The following is a 25,058-nucleotide window of genomic DNA, read 5'->3' on the forward strand; positions in this document are numbered from 1 at the left end:
CATCACTTTCCCCTGTGGGAGTATGTTCCATAATTCAACCCTTTAATTTTTTTCAACAGCCCTGTGAGGTAGAGTAGGTTATGTTTATGTATGTAAACAACAGTTCTTGTTAACTGGCTGTGTGAGGGGCGGGGGGGGGGGAGGCTCAATCAACATACAGTGTACTGAATTCAGGAAGTTCTGTTGGCACCCGTGGTTGGCAGAAAACAGGGATGAGGAACTTCAATGTGGACCTGCAGCCTTCTCTATCTTCTCTACGCCCCCACCCCAGACCATACTTCTTGTGTACTTTGTTCCACCCATTTGTCTCACTGGACTGCATTCTTTACTATTAATGTGCTTCTTGCTTGCCTGGATGTTTGTGAGGGTGTAGAAACCCCTGGTTTTTTTGAGAGGCTGGAATGTAGCCGACTATACAAAAGTAACAGATGCATCTATTGCTCTGTCTGCTTCTGCTTGTGGTTCCACCCATCAGTGGAGTGTAGTCCCTGGAAAGCTGTCTATGAGGAGATGAAGCCCTCAATGAAAAATGTTTCCCAGCCATAGAAGCTAGTAGTTCCTTGTCAACTTGGCAGAACCACTGATAACCTTCTCTTATTGTTCCTTGCTGCTGCTGTTCTTATTTGCCTGGCCCCTGGATTATTTCCTACAGCCTTTATCTATGTCTTCCTAGTCTTCTAAACCACAGGTCCCCTGGATTTAGACCAGACTTCACCTCTGGTTTACTTCTCTGTCCTATGGATCAATGGGTGCATATTATCACATTGCTCATACTGAACCCCTGCAAAGGCCTCATCCTTATACTGCCAGTATCAGTGTTTCAGCAAGGCATCCATTAACTAGTTAACCAATGAATCCCATAATCAGTAGCAAACAGTACAAAAAAGGGGGAGAGAATAGTCTAAGCCAAAGTTCATATTCAGAATTTACTGAAGCATTGATTAAGCATGCTAATATATGGCAAGAGCATTTGAGAGCTTCTCTAATTAACAGGGAAATGCTCTTAATAACATGCATCAAGTGTTTTCATCCAGATCACAAGCAATTTGCTTCTTTGAGGGGGGGGGAGGGTGAGAAAAACTGAGCAGCTCTTGTTACACTTTAAGACAATGCCTTCATTCATACAATTAATCAGATGTGGTGCAGCAATAGGAAGCTGTTCTTTGTTATGAACCATATCAGCCTATGTCATAATTGGCAACATATTCAGTGACAAGTTCATATTAAACCTATACTGGTCCATCTGCATTATCTGCTATTTTGCCACTGATTGACTGTATCTATATACCACTTCTGGAGCTAATGCCACAAGCTCCTTGGCCTGGACAGCCTTACTTCCCTTGGCGCAGATAGATCTTACGTAGCCCCATGGAAGGGAGGGAAAAGAATTATCTCTTGGCTAGCTAGAGGTATTGGTTATGGGACAGAGAGCTTGCCATCAAAATTCTGCAGCTTTCCAGAGAGACCCACACTTAGCATTTATATGCAAAACATCACCTCACCACTGCCACCCATGCTTTAAAAATGTTTTTTTATATGTGCTGCTGACTTGTATCTTGTAGCATTACCACTGTGTTTTTGTGTTATGTAGTAATGCGTTTTTTAAATGTTCAAAGCCAGTGTTGACACTTGACACGATCAAGAAGCCACTAGGCCCCAAAACCACTAGGCCCCCAAAGTTAATGAGGCCCCACCTCTAATACTTCACCTGTAGTCCGCATTTGCATTCTGATCACTGGCAGGTTGCAAGTTCTGGAACAGCCTCCCATTTAATTTCCCACAATTTCCCTAATGTAGCATCATACTGGGACCTGGCACTAATCCTAACAGTGCTGCTTGCTGTTACCACTGCTAGGTCAACATGTCTATCAGATAGAAAGTGTGTTCTCCCTCATGGAGAGCACAGGTTGCGGGCGGGGCTGACAAGACACCTCACTGTTGCTAGGCAAATGGTTTGGCCATCCTGTAAGCAGGGGCGGGCTGTTAGTGGGGAAATTTAGATGTTGCCAATTAGTGATTGACAGCCCTATTTGTTAAATACAAGGCACGCAGCAACGGACGTCCTCTTTCGCTGCGTGCTTCGGATCACCCGCCCTCCCTTCCCTAATGTTAGGCTGTTTGCTTGACCTTGCTTGTGCCTGTCATGGGGTCGTCTGCTTTGGGGCAGGGGCCCGGTTGGAATTTTGCCATTTGGCTGATTAGTGTGTGCCACTTGATTTTCGCCTACCACATAGCAAATTGTCACAACTTGTAAGGTTTGCGGTTAGGCATTGGTCTGGAATTGGTTGCTGGGGGGTATGGATTCGGCTGTGCCTGCCCCCCAAAATGCTGCTGCTGGTGGAGGTGTATGGATTCAGCTGTGCCTGCCCCTCCAAAATGCTGCTGCTGCTGCTGAAGGGTTTTACCATTAAAGGAACCCAGGGGCTCCCCCATGCTTTTGTCCGAAACCCCCTGGCAAGGGGCTAGGGCCCCTGGGAGCATGCTGGGGAGAGGTGAGGCATGGTTCCCAGTCCCGTCTCTCTCCCCAGGTGACTTACCCTTCCTGACTTCACGGGGGGTGCGAATGTCAGAGCTGTCCCTGTGCGGGGGCAGTTAGTGCTACCAATGCCTAGGCTACCACTCACATTGCTGTATTTGAATAAAGTTGTGGCCAAAATTATGCCAAAAACCTTAAACAAAAATTAAGTGTCAATTGTGTTTTTCTTGGGGGGGGGTGTCTCGGGGACCTCGACACGCAAGCAGAGGCACTGACACAGAAGACAGGTACCGGAGGGAACTTTGCAAGGCCCTTGGCAAAGCACCTTGGGTGCCTTTGCAGAAAAGTGGTATATACATGAAGTGAATAAATCTATAGGGTGTCCCCTTACCTCTGCAGCCTACAGATATTTGTAGGGTATTCAGAGCATTTGGCAGGAAGGCGTATGAAAATACATCAGATTTATTTCTTATCCCAAATCCACACTAAACACACAAACACACACACACACACACACACACACACACACAACCTACAACTTCAGCCAGGCAACTTTGTTTGGAAATACTGTACTAAAAAGAAAAGGGAAAGTACACACTCACACCCCAGTTCAGCAGCCTCTGTTTCACAGTCAGGCTTCTGCTAGCAAATCTGCAGATCAGGGCCAAAAGAAAAAAAAGTGTCACTTAAAAGGATAATGCTTTGAGTCAAGAAGACAAATAGCCCACTAAAGGTGAGGCAGCTCAGTCCTCAAGAAGTAACAGCTGTGTTATCATTACAGACAAAGCTCTCATGATCATACACCACTTGTATCAAAATTTCAGCCACCTTCCTCCTGCCGAACAATTTATCTTCCAGGCTGGATTCATTATCCTTGCAAGTGACAAGCCTTCTGCAGCTAGGATCACTCTGCCTCTTGGGGTTTTCTATATGGAAAAAAACCTTTTAAAGGCCACCAGCTGAAAGCCAGAAGCCTTCACCGCTCCACCCCCCTGCCAAGTGTTCCCATCTCATATTCTTTCCCCCTCCCACTCTCCACCCTCCACCCATCTTTTGCACACCAAGTCTTTCCAAAATCAGGGTCTCTTCATCCTTCTCAAATTTGGTTTTCCGGCAAGAAATATTGAGTGGGCAGTGTACTCTGGTGAATTGCCCCCCCCCCACAAAAAACCACACAAAACCCTACCCCAAAAACTTATTTAAAGTATTCTAAATGGAAAGCCTTTGTTTTGCTATCATCACCTCTGGCAATTGTAAATGAAGTTGAGACAACCTTTGAAGGAAAAGATGAAGAAAAGATCCTCCAGGTGAAAAATCAGACAGGAAACAAACAAACAAAAATCCTCTCTGACTTCATTTGAAATATGTGTTTTGTTCAGCAGTTACCTTACTGTTCTCTAAAATGATAAAATAAGTTTCCCCATTCTCCTGGTTCCAGTTACTAAAGTTAACACAGAGATACATTTAATGTATTTATCTGAATGCAGATGAACCCACTTCTTTATAACAAATGCACTTCTCAATCTACCTACATTTTCTTTCTACGTTATTCTTTACTTGTACTGCACCTGACTTATATGATGTCCAGGTATAGGGCAAGATACCTGGCTTAGGGAGAATTGCCTTGTGGGCCAAATTAGACATGTGAGGTTCTCCACTACTGTTTTATATAAAAATGTTGTAAGCTTGTTCTCTAGTGTTTGCACATTACACAGGCACAAGCAGTTTCTACACAGGTATAAGTGCTTTTGTGAAAGAGTGTACACTTTTTCATTTGTACAACTCAGCTTTCATGGTTGTAGACATGTTACACTGAACACAAGTATAAGCTGTCCCTACACAAGTGTCCGTGTGAAAAAGTGAACACTTGTGGACAGAGGCACCAACTTGCACACATGTGATGTCACATGTGTGATGTCACACTTACAACGCTTGATGTTGCATCACATTTCGGGAGGAGCCAGTGTGGAACCAAATGTGGTGGATGGTGGCTCCTCCTCTCTTATGTTGGGCCAGGAGGTGGTGGTGGTGGTGGAGGAGGCTCTCGCTCCTGGCTTCCCACTTGTGGCAGAAGTGGGATGTATGTCAAGGGCTGGCAGGTGTGGAGAGACCCATGGTTTGGGGTTGAGGAGGGGAAGGGAGATGTAGGTGAGGCTGGGTGGCAGCAGCAGCTGCAGCAATGGTCATCACTGCCCTCTTCCAAAGCCACCTTTTCATGGCCCTGTCAGCCACTTGCCTCAGCTGCAAGGGAAACATGGGAGAGGGGAAACACCCACAAGGTGCCAATGGATAGAAACTGCCTCCCTTCCCCCACTGGCTGGTCAACCACAGTTTTTTTTCTGTGGGTGCTCAAGGGTACACAGTTCCGGCACCTTTTCTCCCCAAATGTTAAAAGTGTAGCACTTTTTTGTAACACCTTCATGGTGAAAATATATATATATTTTCTGTGAGATATATATATATATATATATATATATATATATATATGCTTTCGTAGATTTTCACGGGTACAGGAATGCAGGTATATATATCTCACAGCGGCCAACCAATGGATATTCCACACAAGCTTGTGCACGGGGCCCCACATCAAAATGTAAACAGCATACAAGATATCAATACATAATTTAAAACTTTAGAAGTGCAAATAGCATTTCAAACAGACAGCTCATTAAAACAACATGCAAAAAAAAAAAACCCCAAACAAGTAAACCCACTCTCTCTATGTGTGTAGTATTTGTGGAAGAGAAAAGCTTATTAATGTATTGGAGAGAAGGAAGGGTGCACATTCACAGAGCATGACAAGAGATTCGACTGCGAGCAGAGCCAGCCAACATGCACGGCCCCCTTCCCTCCTTGGCTCACTCCCCGCCCCTACTCCCAAGCCCTAACAGAGCTCTGATGACATACCCTCCAACATTTCTCCGATGAAAATAGTAGTAGTAGTACCATCTGACTCTGACTGGGTTGCCCCAGCCACTCTGTGTGGCTTCCAACATATATAAAAACATAATAAAACTATACAGGGCTGCCTTCAGCTGTCTTCTGAAGGTTGTATAGTTACTTATCTCCTTGGCTCAGGGGTCACATAACTCCATACCCTCCAATGAAAACAGGGACATCCTACCATACCCACCAACATTTCTACGATGAAAATAGGGGTGTCCTAAGGAAAAGCAGGACAATCTAGGATCAAATCAGAAACTAGGACAGCTTCTGTAAATCCCGGACTGTTTCTGGAAAATAGGGATAGGGCAGAGAGGAAAGGGAGCTGAGCAGAGTGAGCAAGTGCCAGGTGGCAACAGTGTTCCTGGCACTTTTTATAATTGAGTGGCTACACAGCTCAGCTTACTGTGTACACAGATATACAGTTATGCACTCACTGACCATAAAAGGTGAATGCCTCTAGTGCTTGTTCTTAGAGTAATGTGTGAATATCCCTGTTATATACATAGGTAGGGCCTATACACTCATTGGATGTCACATTTGAATTACTGTATGAGTGTACAGTTAAATTATCTGTGCACACAGGCCTCAGCCCCATATATCTGAAGGTGCATCTCCATCCTCAATCCTTCAAACTGGGACACTGAGGTCCAGCTCTGAGGACCTTCTGATGGTTCCCTCACTGTGAGAAGTGAAGTTATGGGGAACAAGGCAGAAGACCTTCTCTGCTTCCCACCACAAATTTAATTTCTAGAGACTTAGAGAAGGAAGCTGAACTCTGCAGGGTGGCAGTGCTAACAAATCACACCAATGAAGATCCTCAAATGCAAAAAAACCAAAAACCAACAACCCAAGATCACAAGGCATAGGCAGTTATTTGTCAGGGACAAGCATCAGAAATGCAGTGTTCTCGTACATTGTCTCAGGTATATCAGCTCATGCAACACCTTTGAATTCTGCAATCCAAAGTTGAGAGAGGCTGCCGGTGATCAACTTTTCCAGAAACAGTATTTCCAGCTGTTGAGTCAAGGGGTGTAGAAAAGGCTCAGAGATGAGTGGTAGAGTGCGCTCTCTCTCTCTCTCTCTCTCTCTCTCTCTCTCTCTCTCTCTCTCTCTCTCTCTTTCTATCTCTATCTCTATCTCTATCTCTATCATCTCTCTCTCTAAATCCACTCCTTTGAGGCCTCCTATATATTTTGCCTACTATCATGGTTTTCCTGTTTTTAACATATGCCGATCTGATCTTCTTAAGGTGCAATAGTGAAAAATAAATTGTTTTTAAATGATAAGTATGTTTTGCATGCAAAAGGTTCCAGGTGCAATTGCCGGCACCTCCAGTTAGGGTTGGAAAACACTCCTGTTTGAAACCCTGTATTGCTGCTGCCAATCAGCATAGATTAGAATAGGAATCTGCATTCCTGATGTTCCTGGGCTCAAGCTCAAGTGTTGCAGGCCAACAATATCAGGAAGGCAACAGATTCCCCACCCTTAATGTAGACAACACTGAGCTAGACAGACCAATGGTCTGACTTGGTACGAGGCAGCTTCCAAGGTTGGCTGGGAAAGCTGTAGTATATGCCTTTTCTTTTCTTCTTTTAAGAAAGGAAAAAAGAAATGAATCCTTGTGGGCTGTCATTTAGCAGGCAGGGAAATGATGATTTTAAAAGAACAATTCATCATTATCCAAGCTGCAAGCATTTTCTTTAGAGTATTTGCTTCAGCCTTCATTTCATAGCACAAGTGTTTGGCTTTGGATGCCAAGCTGACATGTGGAAGCATTTGTAAAAATATTGTCCCCAGGCTGCTTTCCAGATTCAACTAAACCCTTGCATAATTAAACTGTCCTTTCTAATAGTGGCCACTTGTTTGATCAACATATATATGCATATATATATATATATATACACACATATATAACATACATACGCTAAAACAATGTGTATCCCTCTGGGTTAGAATGCAGAAGTTGATATTATGTAATCAAGTTCTCCTGCTTTCTAATTAAACAGCCCCTTGTTTCAGACTCCAAATTTCCCTCCCTGGGAGAATCTAGTAAGTTGCTGTTTAAATAAGGCAAAAAATTCTGGTCCAAAGGGTTGGCATTTTTGTGTGGCGTCCACTCTCCCTTTTTATAAGGGATGTTTAGATTTACACAGATGGTGGTCTGGTGGGGCAGCAGCATTGTGTGTGGGGAGTCTCCCAAATTTGGGTTGGGAAAAGTTGGAGGGTATGCCCTCCATGTTACAGTCTAAATCCATACTGGGCTGAGTGGTGGTGCTGAATACCTGTATTAAAACAACCACCACAAATCTGCCCTGAAAAGGCACAGCTATATTGTTGACTATTTGATGGTTTCCTTTATACACTGCTTTTTTCTACCAAGGAAGTGTGTGTGTGTGTGTGAAAGAGAGAGAGAGAGAGAGAGAGAGAGAGAGAGAGAGAGAGAGAGAGAGAGAGAACACTGCAGTTTGAAATAATGGCCAACAGACCTGTTGCAAAAGTACTCTATAAGAGAGATGACACAAATCTGCATCTCAGTTGTCCCCTCTTCCTCCTCACCAATGACATTGTCTCAACCCAACTCACTTTCTGTCTTATTTTGCATCCCGGGGAAATGTTGGACCTAGAAGCTGAATTTCTATGTCAGGGCAGTGGGGCGGGGCGGGGAAGAGCTGCTTCTTTTTACTCCAGTGCCATTCCATGTAAATCCATGCACATAGACACAAAATTCCAGTTTTGAAAAAATGTTTGCCAAATTGGTTTGGGAGTTATGTGTGTTTTAATAACTGTGTGTGTTTTGATAAATTGTTATAGCTTCTTTAATGTATTGCAGGCAGAGAAAAGGCTTCAGGAATGGGTAATGGAAGAGTGACGGGATCACAGATCAAGGCATGATTATTGCTGTGAGAAAGGGGATGCCCCTAAGAATGCCCCTATTGTCTGGATGAAATGCTGGAGGATGTGGACAAAATGGGAAGAAAAGGGGAATGAGGGTAGAACAGCAAAATATGCAAATTTAAGGTATCAACTCTTTAATGATGCCTTGTGCTAAAACTGTGTAATGAACATGCTGGAAGGGTGCTTGCTAAACAGAAACAGGCCACAGCCAAGGGCAGATCTACTATGAAACTAAAGAAGCTTAAGCTTCAGGGTCCCTAATATCAGAGGGGCCCCAGAAACAATTTTAGTCCACATTGCGTAAAACATTTGGGTCTAGTAGACCAGATTTGAATCACTCAATTCAAACTGATCATTTGTTGTTGTTGTATATATTCCAACAATAGCAAAGTTTGAGAATCAGTAACACAGATGTTGTAAAGATGGGGCGTACAGCAATTTTAAGCAAAATTGGAGTAGTTTTTTTTTAATAAAAAAATTTGTGGTGATCTGTCATGGAACAACCCCATTGAAGAAGATAAGAGTGGTTACCAAAACCACATTGCTGGTTGCAAAGGGGCCCCCATGACAGTTTAAGGTTCAGGACATCCAAAATGTAGGTCTGCCACTGGTCACAGCTGAACTTAATGGGGAAGGCATCTCTGTCTCACAGCTCCCACTGACTGCCTGATTGATTAAGCCAGATTGTTGAAGATGAAGATGGAAATGGGTGGATAGGTTCCAGCTCCTTCCAGCTAATGCAATGGATGGAGGCCCACTGTCTCACTTTTCTCTCTCCTGCAGACAGGTGGAATAACCATGAATGGAGACAATCCTGGTAGAGAGAGTCTCTCCCAAACAATGGAGGAGGACCCACTATATCACTGTTTATGAGGATTTTCCTGTCCCTGCATCTTAATACATGCCAGTTGAGAATACTGATTTAGATTTCAACTAGCAGCCTTGTACCGGGCATTGCTCAGGAATTATAAGAAACCAAAAAAACAGCGCAGTTTTGAAATGTTCAGTCTGCCATATTGATTCAAAATAAATGCTTACCTAGTCCCGGGGTGGGTGGTGGTTGTTGCCCGTTGTGGCAGGCCCCAAACCCCAGGGAGCAAGGCTGGGCAAGAAGGCTGGCAGTTGGGAACCCCCAGGCCGGCCACTTGGAGTGGTGGGCTTTCCCGCCATCCAGATATTTGAATTCTGGCCGATCCGGACAGGCTGAGTGGGTGGGGCTTGGGAGTGGACCAGAGCAGAGCAGGCTTCACCCTGGTCTGCCCCTAACCTATAAAAAGACAAGCTGCACTGACTTCAGGACTGCAGTTGGCCAAAGAACAAATCCTCCCTCCCCCCATTTAGTTATGCTGTGGGTTTTATATGCTAACCTTCCTTCCTTCCTTCCTTCCTTCCTTCCTTCCTTCCTTCCTTCCTTCCTTCCTTGGGCACTGCATTTACTGACATTGCTGTGGTTAAATAATGGTTGCCGCTTTCGGAGCTGGGAAGGAATTTGCCTGCAAACAGATTGGCCCCATTTGCAGGTGTTGCCTTCCCCATAGCAAAAGTCACAACTTTGGTGGATAAAGCTTTGGGTGGAATCCTTTTAGTCTAACATCAGGTGGGGAGGTGAAGTGGTGCATCAACCCAACCTCAGAAGGGTGCGTTCACAGGGGTACCCCGTTAGAGGGTCTAGTTTGAAGTCTCTGTCAACAAGTCAAGGCGTCTGGCAGATGGCCATAGAACTCCCCCCCCCAGCAGCTTGGGAGGACCATTCGTTTAGACCTGCATCTTGCAGAGGACCCATTAATCCTAGACTTGATCCTGTCATGTCTTAGCCCTCCACCCAAAGGTTGAGAGGGATATAGACCCAATGCCTAAGCCAAACTTTGCCTACATCTGGAAGCAATAAACTTGTGGTCATTTTTAAACTCCAGAATGTTGTCTTGTTCACCTTCATAAGCTAGGCCTTGCTCCCTGGGGATGGGGTGACTGTGACTGGGTCCGCAATGCTGTCCTTTTGTATCCAAACCGATGAATACCTGCTCCTTGATCTCTGGAAAAATTATGCAAAATTGGATTAAGATCAATGCAGTTTTAAACAGTCCAGTCCACCATCTTGATTCAAAACTGTATCCAATGGTATCCAGACATAGGCAGAAACATGCCTTTTGATCTCAAATCAGCCAAATTAACAAACCATGAGCTTTCCAAAATATATAGTATATGTTCATTAAAAGGCAGGTTTCCTATCCTGTGAAGGTGGCGGTCTCAATGCTAGGTCACAGGGAATAAATATTTACAAATATTGGGAGCATTCAAGTAAGTTTTACTCAAAGTGGGCCTTTTAAAATTACGGTGGTCATAGCCATTAATTTCAATGACCCTACACTGAGCAAACCTTTGCTGAATACCACCCATAGCAACATCGCATAGCACTCAGTAGAGTTTGTGTAGAATGATTTTTCAGTGAATTTGCCCTTTTGGGGAGTAACTACCAACTTCTTATGCTTACAGCAGGAAATTACTTGACCACAAGATATTTTGGGTTAGGGCATCCTATTCTCTTTAAAACAGAGAGAGGGAGAGTTGTGGCGCTTTAAGCCACAGTACCTAAAATTAAATTAAATTAAATTGAGTAGGTTTGTTTGTGGGGCGGGAGATGAAGCAATGCTTAGAAAATTCCACGACAATTTCAGGCTTAGTATCTGACATTATATTCAAAGACAGCTGGAGGAAAAACAGAAGCTCACTATATGAATGTATTCAGTGACCCATAAAATCTAGCAACATTCAGCACCATTTAAATTAAATTTAAACAAGCTTTTACGAGCTCCAGTTTTACCTACTTATGCAGTATGAAACTTGTTGAAAAGGAAAATCGGACCAGTAAAAACAATCTGTAATACACCTGTATTTTCATCGGTATATACACCACTAGTTAAGCTTAATAAGAAAAGAGAAAGAAATCATGCAAAAGAATTTAATTCAGTTTGACAATCGAATTAATGTTACTTGTGACACTAATTTTTCTTGATTAATGCTCATACAGAGGCATTGTCATTTTTATCAAGAAGTACATTGTTCACGGGAGTTTTGATGGCTTCATAAACACCCTTAAAGCATCCTGGTAAGTATTGAGATTAGTTATGATATTACGATATTTCATTTCTTTCAAAAAATCTTATTTTAAACTACCTTTTTTTAAAAAAAAAGTGCGTGGTCAATACAATATGAATTCCATTACAGCAGAGTGGAGGCAACCATCAATAATGGAGCAAATAAATATGTATTAAACATCTCACTTGAAAACAATGTCATTATGAACAAAACGTTGCCCTTCATGCAATTTATTCTAGTCATCCGTATTAATAGAATCAACATTTCTGTCAAGATGAATAGTAAAGTTAATGTTTGCTGCACTGGGGAGTTAATTTATTGCTGTCATTCATGCAGATAACAAAGTCAACATTAATTTTAGGTGTCTATAGGTGCCAACACAAGTTCCAATTCTAAAAATAGCACCACATAACTAACAAAGTTGCTTCTCACCCACAATCAATAGTGAGTTTTGTAGCCTGGATTAGCCAGTCAAAGCTTGAACCACAGCAGCCTTTGGCCTGCATGCTTAGTCTTCATGGGTGATCCACTCAAGGCCTAAGGAGGGCAAGAGGCATGCCAATGCCCCAAGTGGTCCAGAAATACTTCCAGGCCATGCACTGACCTTTGGACAATAACCTAACTTTCTCCTCACCTGCTCAGTTGGATGGTATTCAACTGACTTTCAGTCAAAGTAGACCCATTGAAATGAACGACTCTAACTTAATACAGTGGCACCTCGGGTTAAATATGCTTCAGGTTACATATGCTTCAGGTTACAGATTCTGCTAACCCAGAAATAGTGCTTCAGGTTAAAAACTTTACTTCAGGATGAGAACAGAAGTAGAGAACAGTTTCAGGTTAAGAACGGACCTGTGGAATGAATTAAGTTCTTAACCCAAGGTACCACTGTAATGCCAATGACTTGAAAACCCCTCCCTCCCTCCCTCCCTCCCTCCCTCCCTCCCTCCCTCCCTCCCTCCCTCCCTCCCTTCCTTCCTTCCTTCCTTCCTTCCTTCCTTCCTTCCTTCTTTTGCAATCCTGAGCAGTCAACAAAAATGGTGCTACATAAATACCTTATGTGTACAGTGGGTTTAGCGGTGTAAAATTAGGCTTGTGCCAAAGCAACATTCCACAGAAGTTGATTTTCCCGTCTTGGTGTTTTGATGTTCTGGGATTGGAAGTAGTGCAACTATCTTGTGGCATTTGGTGCTTTGTCTAGTTATGGATGCCAGGGTGTCTTCTGGGTCTCTTTCCCTTCACAGCTTTCACCAAAATCCAGGCAAAGTGGCATGCCCTGATTGGCTGAGTAGTTTGGAGGGAGTTTTTATGCTTAGTTGTATGCTTAGTTGAATGCCTCCACATTATGTACATGGCTGAGAGTAAGAGAAACAAAACCTATTTTCTTTTTTCTCAAATAATACACTGGGTCTTTGTTGTTGGAATTCTTTTCTCTCTGAATTATGTCTGTGTTATTTAGGTGATTGTGTAAACACTATGTATGTTCTATGTTACAGTTCTCTTTTTAAAGGAATCCCCTTTTGCAAAGGCCTTTCCAGTTGAAGTCCTATTTAAATATACAAACCCTTATGAAGGGAAAGGAACTGGGACTTTGAAATTGCCCATCAACAGGTCACACCTGGATGGGATGTACAGAACATGGAACAAACACATTGTTCGCTTGGTCTCGGTTTCCTCCATGATGGTGAGATCTATTGCATTTCTGTTTCCAGATCTGCATCTTTACATAGAAATTAGTATCTGCGTGTTATGCAAATCCATGACCCATGATGTTGCCTTCCTTTCCCCACACTGAAGAAGGAGAGTGCTAACGTTCTCCTTGCCATTTTGGAGGCCATTTTCGAAACATAGTGCAGATTCACACCATGCACTTGAAAAAACATCCAGCACAAATTTAAAGTACATTACTTCCCCCAAGGAATCTCGGGAGCTGCAGTTTTCCCCTCACAGAGCCACAATCCCCAGTACCCATAACAAACTACAGTTCCCAGGATTCCCTGGGGGAAGAAATGTGTATGGTTGTGGATCTGCTTTTAAACACATGGTCAATGCTTATCTTGCATTCACTCAGTGTCAGGGCCATGAAGGAAAAGATGGATCTGTTGAAATAATAAGATATTCTGACTTCATTTAAATAGGTAGCCTCTCCTCATTTCATCTAACAATGTTGTTAATTAGTTTTTCATCCTATGGGCATGTGTTCTCCTGAATTCCACACCATTTCACAGTGCTACTGCCAAGATGTATGTGTGTCAAAAAATTCTCCCCCCTCTACTTTAAACCTACAATTACCATCTTGCCACATTCTCAATAGCAGGAAATCCAATTACTTTTTTCTTTAAATGAATATATAAAGAAAGCAGGAATGGAAAGGGAGGGGGAAACCTCAGCAAGTGGTAAATTATTCATATTGTCATACAATCCTAAATGCTCTGGTACAACTGACGGCCTCCATTTTAATCGTGATGCAAGGCTGCTTCCCTGATTTGAAGCAATAAATAAAAGTGCACATTCTTGTACTGGCGCAGACAGTACAATCATAGGGCAGTCATGATTTTTCTTTCTTTCTTTCTCTGCAAAACATATAGCGTAGATAGATACAGGAAATGCCATCTCTGCACTCCTTCGGATGTTATTCCAGAGACAAAAATAAAACAAAATAGTAAAATCCTATAGCATTTTTGCAGAGCGTCATGCATACTATCAAAAGAGCTGTATATTCTAGACTGGAATTATAAAGGCTGACAGACACTGGGTTGCCTAAGACCACTCTTCTAATTTTGTGAGCTACGATTTGAGCCAGGGATTTAAACCCTCAAGTTCATGCTCTGATATGCTAAATTCTGCCTCCAGCTGATGGCAGCATGTGTTTATATGTTGATGGGACCTTAGTAGGCCATCTGTTCCAACCCACTGGTTCCTGCAGGAAATCCAGATCTAGAACATTTCCAACATAGACTATCTGACCTTGCTTGAAGACCTCCAGTGAGGAACAGCCCAAGCTATTGATCACCAACATGACCCACAACTAGGTTGAAGCTTGATCTAAGGTGGGTTGAAAAAGCAGCACTACCTCCATGTAAATAAAGGGTAATGTGTTAAAAGGTGGGTCCTCCAGATGCATGTTTGAGTTAAAGATGGATCTGTGTCTGAAAAGGTTTAAAATTGATGCTCTCACCTTTAAATCCTATGGTCTATGAAGGTGTCCAGGGGGCTATAGGAATCTTTGAATCTCCTCTCCAAGGGGCAGAAAGAGATGTCAAATATTGTGGCAGGAGATTTGACATCTGATGTCCCCTCTCTGCCACCACAAAAACATATGTGATGCTCGCCACATGGCTCTGACACAGATAAGGCCCCAAAAAGGTCTGTGTGATGGGTTGCATGAAGGAACCATAACCTTCTGAATTGCTATTCCTCTGCTCTAGGAAGAGAACCATGTGAGCATATACTGTAGCATTGCTACCCAATCCCCATTATTCACAATAGGGGGGAATCACTAAAGGAGAAAAAGAGAAAGACATGATGGAGGGGTTCCTCACTTCCACTTGGCCAGCATGCTGTCAGTTCTCTCCCCACCCCCTTTTAGGACTGCAGATCTACTATTTTAGAAAACTATTCAAATAAAATCTAGCTTCTTATAATTGAGGCCTAATAGATTTGACCTCTTTCATGACAGTCCTTTAGGTGTTTAAAGTGTATGATCATACTTCCTAACCAAACCCACACCCAAGCTTTCTCTTCTCTTGGCTAAACATACCCAATTTCTTCAACCTTTCTGCACAAAACTTGTTTCCAGACTGTGGGCCATTTTCACTGCCCTTCTCTGTACCTGTTCCAACATTGTCTTCATCATTATTAAAGTGTAGCATCCTGAACTGTATGCAATATTCCAGATGAGAACTGACCAGTACAGAACAAAGTGTTATTAAATATATGTTTACAAATTGTACCAGGAGTTGTTGTTTTATAAAGAAGATCCTAACCAATCAATGTCTAAGTAACTGAGTTTCCAAACCAACAATCTTTTGGTATTGTTATCCGTGGAATAGTTAAAGGTAAAGGTAAAGGTACCCCTGACAGTTAAGTCTAGTCGCGAATGACTCTGGGATTGTGGCGCTCATCTCGCTTTACAGGCCGAGGGAGCTGGCATTTGTCCACTTCCTCTGATGGAGCCAGAGCAGCGCACAGAAATGCCATTTACCTTCCTGCTGGAGCGGTACCTATTTATCTACTTGCACTTTTTGGCGTGCTTTTGAACTGCTAGGTTGGCAGGAGCTGGGACTGAGCAATGGGAGCTCACCCTGTCGTGGGGCCTCGAACCGCCGACCTTTCGATCGTCAAGTCCAAGCAGTGCAGTGGTTTAAACCACAGCGCCACCCGCCATGTCCATCTAGATATTATTGGACTCCAACTCCCACTGCTCTTGTCCATTGGCCATGCTGACTGGAGGTGATCAGAGCTAGATTCCAACAACACCTTGGAAGGAAACATGCTATCCACACCAGTGGTATAAACAATGAAGTTATCTAGACAGAATGGAGGGGAAATGCCTGATTCACAGTTAAACTCAAAAGCAAAGGAAGCCTGGTTAAGTGCAGAGCAAAGTAACTGGTGAAATGTTACAGCACTTTGAAAGCCAAAAATCAAACAATCTTCAAAGTAGGCCAGCCTTAGGTGAGATGAAGCAGAACAAATCCTGAATTCTAAGAGATGGCGAAGTTGTAGGTAGAAATTGTAATATTCACTAGGAACCATGAAATGTTGCCTAAAGCAGGCACACTGAGACTATCTCAAGCATGAATAACATAGAAACACACACCTTGACATTTAAAAATATGTTATCTTGACATTGTAGCAGTAGAAAAGACACTGCTTTAAGGACACTGGGTATTTAACTCCCGAAATAGCTATTTCAAGGAAGGCATAAAGCAAGTAATTTTTTTGTTAAAAACAAACCCCTCCACATCCAGTCTTCCATTTTGACCTTATGTCAAGATGAGCTCCTTAGTGTCAACAGTGCCTATTATATTAAAACTATGTGCACCCTTCATTTGGCTATATATTTAAAAATATTGACACATGTTTTGGAGAGTATGGTATTTTTCAGCTGTTCATTGTGGGGGGGCAGAGCAGGAGCAGAAATCTATTTCTCAAATTGTTTAAGTTACAGATGGCAGGAGTTTAAATTGCACAGACAAATTTATAATGATGGTGGTTTAAGAGTATCTGGTTTGAATCTCACATTCACTGTGAACTCACTAAGTAACCATTTTTTCTCAACCTCAGTCAAGCCTTCTGTAGTAAAGGGGATAATGATATTGACTTACCCTGCAGCCAGTGGCATGTAATGAAATTTTTCATAGAGGAACAGTTAGGGCCAGAGGCACCAGCTTATAAGGGTGATGGGGGGGGGGCAACATCATGTCCGTGAGCATCGTGACTCCTTCCCGGGCAGAAGCTTCCTGGGCTTTGGGAAGCAGGCATCGGGTGTCTGACAGAATACTTCAGCCCTCCCCAAAGTCAGGCGGGCTTTTGGAAGGTGGCGAGAGGGTTACTGGACCCTTTAGGGGGCTAGCTTAGTCACTGAAGTCCAGTGACCACACACCACTGCCTGCAATGTTATTGTAAAGATTACAATGGAATTCATGTAAAGTGCTTTGAATACTTGAAAGCGTTACAGTGGTACCTTGGGTTACATATGCTTCAGGTTACATACGCTTCAGGTTACAGACTCTGCTAACCTAGAAATACTACCTCGGGTTAAAAACTTTGCTTCAGGATGAGAACAGAAATCGCTCGGCGGCAGCAGGAGGCCCCATTAGCTAAAGTGGTACCTCAGGTTAAGAACAGTTTCAGGTTAAGAATGGACCTCTGGAATGAATTAAGTACGTAACCAGAGGTACCACTGTATACAACTGCCAGTTGTTGTTCTTAAGAGCTGAATATATGGAACAGATTCACACATATGCAGTACTGGAAAATGGAAGAGTCTCCTCCTCTCAGCAGCTTTATGCTGTCTCTGAAGCACCACTGCCAGTTTCACCATCCAGGTAAGTAGAATTGAAGAGGGGAATCACTATGCAAAGGAGTGGTATAGGCGTTCCAGTTAACTCCTGATTTTGAGGGGAAGGATCTGCTGGATCTAGTCCTGTCCAATAAAAATGGGTAGGGGGTGGTGCATTTGAAGAATTAATGACATTTTTTAAAAAACAAACAAACACACACCTGTACCTACAGCAACTTTGGGTGGGATTGAGGAGATGCCTTGTAAACCAACAAAGTCTGTTTCTATAATTGGTGGAATATGCTAAGAGATTCATCTTCTACAAGTATTATTTTTAAGGCCTGCTAAACTTTTGGAGAAAGCACCTAATTAATTGCTGCTAAAGCCTGCTAAATGCCTAGCCCCGATGAATATCAAATGTTAATTATTTAAGAGATTTATGTGATTAACAATGTAAAGTTAACTTTGAAGCTTAACATAATACACAACTTCAGGCCCCTATGGCTTCCAACAGCTTTTCCTGTGTTGCAATTTTGATTACAAAAATCTCTTTTTAATATGGTCTCTCTACACAAGCATTATTGACCACACTCACACACACATACACGAACAAAAATAGCCTTGCCACAGCAACAGTGAGATGGTATGCAAAGATGAATATCTAAAGTGGATATCTAAAGTCCTTGCTTGACATTATGCTTATGGTTAAGGAAGCATGTAAGGGGATGCAGTAAACATAAGGGCTCCCTGTGCATCTTAGACACCTGGACAATAGAGCCAATGAGGTGTAACGGTTGAAGTATTGGATTAGGACCTGGGAGACCAGAGTTCAAATCCCCATTTGGCCATGAAGCCAAGTCACTGCCTCTAGACCTAACCTATCTCACAGGGTTGTTTGGGGGGGGGGGGATTAAGGGAGATGGGGGAGAACCAGACCCATCACCTTGTGCTCCTTGGAGTAAGAGGTGCGGTTTAAATGCAGTGAATAAAATAAATAATAATTAATAATACATGAATGTAGAGAGTAGAGTCCCTACAAATTCTAGAACCATTATTTTATTCATTTTATTTTATCCATTGCATTTACACTCCACCTTTTATGAGAAGGCTTATGTGAAGTTTTGTATACACTATTTGGTTTGAGAACTTGCCCATTTTGAAAAATAGCCTTCACATATTGTTTCAGAAAACGCCTTAAAATGCAAACTGGAGCAAATTTATCCCGTTACTAATCAGAAGCCAGTGCTGCTGAAACGAAGTTGGGGTAACACAATAGACCACTTTGCCCCCCCCCCGCCCCCCAGCCTTGGTCTTTAAATTAAAAGGACAGCAATCAGGCTCAAAATCCCCTGAAATGTAAGCTCTTGCACTTACTAAACAAAGGCAGCAAACACGCAGAATCAGCTGAAAGAGATTGAATTGTACCTGTAAGTGTAGCAAACAAAAAGCCCCTTGAGCAGTCTATTGTAGCAAGTAAGCCATTACACCTACTTGCATATCTAAAATCACGCACAAGGAGATACTGCAGCCTTGTAAGCCAACATAGTTCAATTTCTTTTCATTTCATCTCAATAAAAGCTCTTTATGTGCATATTCATTCCTATTGCTCTGCTTCTGATCAACTAGCATAAAGCTTTCTGTAAAGTTTCACAGGCTTCCACTTGTCAGATAATATTAGTAGCACCTGCGCAATACTATCTTACTGGCTTGAAAATTAACAATCTTGGAGCAATTGGGGTGCAGGGGACGGGTTGGGGGAATTCCCTCTCTATGTATATGTAAGTTGCTAATCTGTAGTGGGGCATTTAAAGTAAATATAAAATAGGCTTGCTTCTTTATAATGCTAAAATGAAGCACAGTCATAGGAACACATTTGGAGGTGGAGTGAGGGGCCTCAAAAACAAAACCTTAAGGCAGCAAAAGAATACAAATAAAAATTCAAAAATAATATGTGCACTGCATCTAGGAATGGGCAAAAAAGTTACTTTTAGTTTCTCTCAACTCCTTAATTGCTCCATTCTTAACTTTGGTTCTCTATCAGTTTCCTTTTGTGAAAATCAGCATTTTAGTGCTAATTTCTCCTAATACACACCTTTTTAATATGCAAAATTTGCAAATCTATCCCCCCTAATATGTTTTTGTATGGTACTTTCACTAATGTATGAATTTATATGCACACTTCACCCTAGTATGTGCATTTGTTTACACATTACTAGTTTGGAGAATTCTATCACAAAATTCAGATAACTGAATTTCTAAGCAAGGCTGTGTCAGTTTATGTACTGCTTTGAAAAGGGAGAATTTGGAAGGTTCTCCTTAAAATATTAACTGAATCAAATTTATCTTTCATCCCTACTCACACATTTTGTGATAACTCAAGTTATTATGATGTTGGTGCAGGAAGGCAGTTTACTGCATGGCCATGCCTACTACCTCCAACATGGAAATCGACCAAGTTTTCCATCGACTGAAAAATGATGTAGACCAACATTCCATGATGTTGACCAATATCCCAATCAGACACATCCCGTAGCTTCCCAGTACCTGCCATTGATCAGTATTCCGCCTGCAAACATGGTTTTTAGCCATTGATAGAACTGCCATCTGAAGATCTGTGTAATCTTTTTTAAAAAAACAAAACAAAAAACTGAAATATACACATGTATGCTTTGAATGCAATAGCTGTAGCCTCCATGGCTGATCCTGAATACAGTGTGCTAGTGTAAATACAACCAGCTGACACTGTGCGCTAGTATGGAAATTTAAGTACCACCATATTTACTCACATAAGGTTTGGGGATTTAAAAAAAGCTTTGGGCCTCCAGGGCTCTAAAATGAAAATGGAATTAATCACAGTTTATAACATAAAACTTCATACATTATTTCTTTTTGCCATCTGTCTAACATTGTTTCCCCCTTCAACCAACCTGCTAGTGATTAATTCTCCCAGGAACTTCAGATCTCAGGATCGTGATTAGTATTGCCACAAAAGAGCCGTATATTGCGAGACTATAGACAACATAGATGTTACAGCCAAGTGCCATGGGAGTGATATACAATGTAGCTGCTGCACACACAAGCTATTTCTATGACAAATTTGATTTTAATCATTCTCTAGCTTAGCAAGTGTCAAAGGAAGACCTTGTAAAACCATTGAATGAAGCATGGACCCACTTGACAATACTGAGCTATAGGGCAGGGATAACCAATGTGTTGTCTTCCGTATGTTTCTGGACTACAGTTCCCATAAACCTTGGCCATTTTCCACACTGGCTACTGCTGATGGGAGCTGTCCAAAACAATGTGAGGAGAACCATGTTTACACTTGCTATAAAACCAAAATGGATATCATACCACTGGGGGATCATCACAAAGCAGCCTTGAGTCATTTCTACTGAATTGGTGATGGTCACGTCTAGCTCATGCAGCTGTCTTATAGCAGAAACACCACAGCTACCTGTTTGTGTGAATTGGATTTCACTTTCTTTCTCACAGGCTAGAAACCAAGTTGAAAGCAATGACCATTATAGCCCAAATCAGTGGGCAGTGAAAATCCAACCAAATGCTTCAACCTCATTGTTGATGTCATGTAAGATCAGCCTGTCCCTTTAAAATATAACAGCTGACCTGTTGCTGGCATGGTCTTAGGTAGGGTACAGGAGCTTGGCTTTAAGTCAGTTTCTCTCCCAACTTTGCTGCACCTTCCCCTTACCAAGTGTGGGTTTCTTCCAGTCACTGGTCTTCCAGGCCTAAGTAGGGTGAGGAGTTTTGGGGTGGGAATTCCCTGATCTGGGTCACTCTTTCTTCACCTACTGTTGGATACAAATGCAGGTGGCATACAGGATTGGTGTGGCATAGTTGCCAGTTTGGCATGAAGTTTGGGCAGGTGGGGAAAGGGAAAGTAGTTATATAAAGGCATTGTTTAGTTAAGGACACATTTCAGGGATCTGCCCATGCAATACGCCTAGCAGAACCTTCGGGTGCCTTGTAGGTCTGACATTCACATTTTGGGAGAACGCTGGACAGCTCTGCCTGGGTGGTCATATTGGGTTCATACCCAAGGCTCACCCAGCAAGGAGGGAATATTTTCCTCCTCATCCTTAGCTTGGGAGCCACTGCTTGTGGCTGTTCACATGTCCAGGAGTCTAGAGAGATGCTTCCTACCAGAGCGAGTGAAAATCCTCAGCTACCTGAGCTATTGGAATCTGGTTGATTGGTTTGCTGTTCCTGCAATATGGTTTGCAGATACTCCATTATCACACTTTCTTGTCTCAGGAGTCTTCTTTCTGAATGTGGGGGGCAAAGTTAGTTTGATGCATCTTTAAAGCAACCCTACCTAATTTGCTGACCCTGGAGCAATACCCAAGCCAAAATGATGCTGTCCCACCCTTGTGTGTACAAAAATTCAAATATTAGGCGAAAATGTTCATTAAAAGGGATATATTTGTGACAAGAACAAACATGTATTGTATTGGGGGGTGGGGAGACTGTTTAACCAATGTTTTAATGGTTGATTGAAAAGGGTTTTGGTTTTTAAACTGGTGGGGGCTTTGTGTTTTTCTTTTGGTTTGGTTTTTAAAACTGATGTTCCTCATTTTTAATTAAGTTTTAAAAATTGCTTTTAGTGCAGTATGAATTTGATTGGTATGCATGTATCGCTTCAAATATAATTGTGGAAAAGTATTTTCAGAGAGCATACCATATTTTTAAATTATATTGGCATGGGGAGTGGATGAGAAATTTCTGTCTGTTAATCCAACTGAATACGGTAGATGTTCCGAGAGTCTGACCCATGTAAGAGAGATGGGTTATATTGACATTTAGCAACATAAGTGCATAGATTTGGCATGCTGATTCCTCTGGAAGATGTTTGATAACCCATTAGTGTGATCAGTACTAAGTGCACAGAAACTACAACATGGCATGGAGAGCCATTTACAACATCTGCAGAGGGCAAGACACAAATACACTGTCGGTCGAATAATGCACACATGGTGCAGCTTGCTTGTTGTTTTCCACGGAAGCAAATTAAGCAAAAGAATGGAATATAATTATAAGTGCTCCAATCCATCTAAACCACAAATATGTTACCGGTCTAAAAGTCAACTGGTATATTTATGTGAAATAAATTCAATGCTTACAAAACACAATATGTCTGAAGCGATGAAAAGGAAGGCGAAGGCTATTCACTGCTTGGATAACTATTTAACTTTATTTATAGACACATTGTGTTTGTACAAAAACTGAGCCACCAGTTTCCACTATTCACTTATTTTGTCAAACTTGTTTGTGTCTCAGTATTGTGTGTGTCTCCCTCCTCGGATGCCCTCTCATGTCTCTGTCTCTGTTGGGCTCCTAAGGCTGGGGGCATCCTCTTCCCGGGCCCCTGGGGGGGGTGGCATGAGGAGGCACCTCTCTTTAGGGTGGGGTGGGGTGTCTCAGAGGCCAGAGGCAGTGAAAGAAGCTCCTTGGAGGATTCCCAAAAGGGGACAGAAGAGGAGCCTGAGGGAACACTCCACAAGGGAGGGTGTTCGAAAAAGGACGAGGGGCTGCTAAGCTTGGAGTGTGTTTCCCCAGAGAAGAGCCACAGGACAAATGTAGTTGGTCAAGGGACCCATGAACTCAAAAAGGCTGAAAACCTCTGAGCTAACCCATTCGATGATGTAGATTGATTGCTGTAGAGGCTGGCTTTTCAGGGTATCGGAGCACTGTCCCAACAATCTTACTTACCAATCAAGTAAGCAGAACTGCCTAAGAGTAGGGGAGAGGATGTAAAAAACAACAACAACTAGAAATAGTTAGCTCAGCTGGTTGTTGGTTCTTGCTCCACCAATCTTGGTCTCTCTGCCTTCTGCCCTATCAGTCCCAATGGGCACCAACCACCAGTGCTTGATTGAATTTTTATACAGCTAAATCTGAGCATTTTAGTTATTGTGAGGACATTCACATTATTATGTATATTGGAATTTCCAAAAAGTACATTAAATAAAATGTAAAGACCACAGAAGTGAACAGGGGGTAGAATACAAAATAGGAGTAGAACGTTGAATCTAATGCAAAAGTTTGTTTCAACAACTCTAACTTGAAAGCAGCAATACCTTTCCAAATCTATAGACTATTGTTTTGAGAAAGTGGAGCTGCAAAAGAAAAAGGAAAAAAATATTTTCAAAGAGCATGATTTTTCTTTCTCACTGCCTGCTTTCCTCCACCCTTATTCCAGTTGTACTGCATTTGCTAAAACAGTCCAATTGGTCAGTTGTCTTCCAGGGATCATTTTTCCCCAAAAAACCAATTCCCCAAGCTAGACAAGTGGCCTTAATGAAATGTAACTCAATAGACTGGGAGATAAAGGTCATATTTGCATGAGAAAATAAAGTTAGGTGAGGAAAAATGATCTGATATAGACAAATAAGTGACAAGTCTGATTCCCTATAGCATTGGGAAGTACTGAGAACAGAGGAAAGCCCTTTTGTAGCATTTGCCGACAAGACGGGCACACTACAGATAATTGAATTAACAATGTTGTTTAAATCATGTTGCTCTTTTCCATTGCCTTTGTGATAAAGGCTGTATCTGCCAGCAATTTCATTTGAAACCAGGATGGTTATAGATTAAACAATGTATATTGATTGGAGTTATTATTACACTCAGTTCAATGGAACAGAATATTCACTAGAATGTAACCAGAAGCATTTTATTTGTTTACTTATTTTAAAAAAGGATTAAATATGCAAAGAAATTTTAGAGAAGCCAGCAAGTTTCACACAAGAGTAGCAACATTTTCAGCAAGTAGGTAGCAATCCCATAATTTAGTCATGCATACTAATCTGCTTATTTTACCTATATTTTACTGATAAATATTCTGTTTTGTGTGCATTGTTTATTATTATTAAACAGGTTATAACATTTCTTAAAAACAAACAAATAATAAACAAACAAACAAACAAACAAACAAACAAGGGGGTTCACATGTTCCTAATTCTCTCACATGACCTAGCCATGATTCTTATTTGTTTTCTCTTTGCAATCCACCGTGTTGCCTTTCTCTGGTGACCCTGTTTGCAACAATGTCTTTCTTGTTGTTGGCACCCATCTGCCTCGAGAGACAAAGAAATACCGGGGAATGAAGTCAAACCATGAAGTGTATATGGGCAGTGTATATGGAGGTCCTGGGCTGCCCAGGTGCCTAAATTATCTCCTACTGAAGGACCTTTATATCTAATGAGTGTAAAAGAATAGGGAAAACTTGCTGCTCAACAAAGCCTTGGCTAAACACCTGCCACCAACTTTACAATCATTTTGGCCCCAGGTAAAAATATTTTTATTCGCCTAGGTTTAGAAGCCACTGTAATGATACTGCTGTTATGAATTACTCAGTCCAGGCTTGTGTGTGTTTGCATGTTTTACTGATATTATGTATTGTTCTTAACACATTCTGATCATGTTTCATTGTATTACATGTATTGTAAATTGCACTGAGACTCTTAAATTTAAAGCGATATAATGTTGTATCCAACATTATTCCTACTCAGAGTAGACCCATTGAGATTAATAGGCATGACTGACTTCAGTCCATAAATTTCAACAGATCTCCTCCGAGTAGGATATAATCAGATAGAGCCTATAGACTAACACACA

The 25,058-nt window shown here is 42.0% G+C and overlaps 1 protein-coding gene across 3 annotated transcripts in view; it reads right to left on the bottom strand.

The window, feature by feature from the left end:
• Positions 1 to 25,058, bottom strand: part of PCDH11X (protocadherin 11 X-linked) — a 749,953-nt gene that overhangs the window by 482,608 nt on the left and 242,287 nt on the right. The window contains exon 5 of one of the 3 annotated variants that reach the window (XM_081897550.1): positions 10,248 to 10,349. The exons of the other annotated variants lie outside the window; for them this stretch is intronic. Coding sequence (XP_081753676.1) covers positions 10,257 to 10,349 — 93 coding nt within the window. The 3' untranslated portion in view covers positions 10,248 to 10,256. The remainder of the gene's footprint in view (positions 1 to 10,247; positions 10,350 to 25,058) is intronic. 3 annotated transcript variants of the gene reach the window in all.

This window comes from Podarcis melisellensis, assembly GCF_964234715.1.
Source record: "Podarcis melisellensis genome assembly, chromosome: Z".
In the NCBI taxonomy this organism is placed as follows: Eukaryota; Metazoa; Chordata; class Lepidosauria; order Squamata; family Lacertidae; genus Podarcis; species Podarcis melisellensis.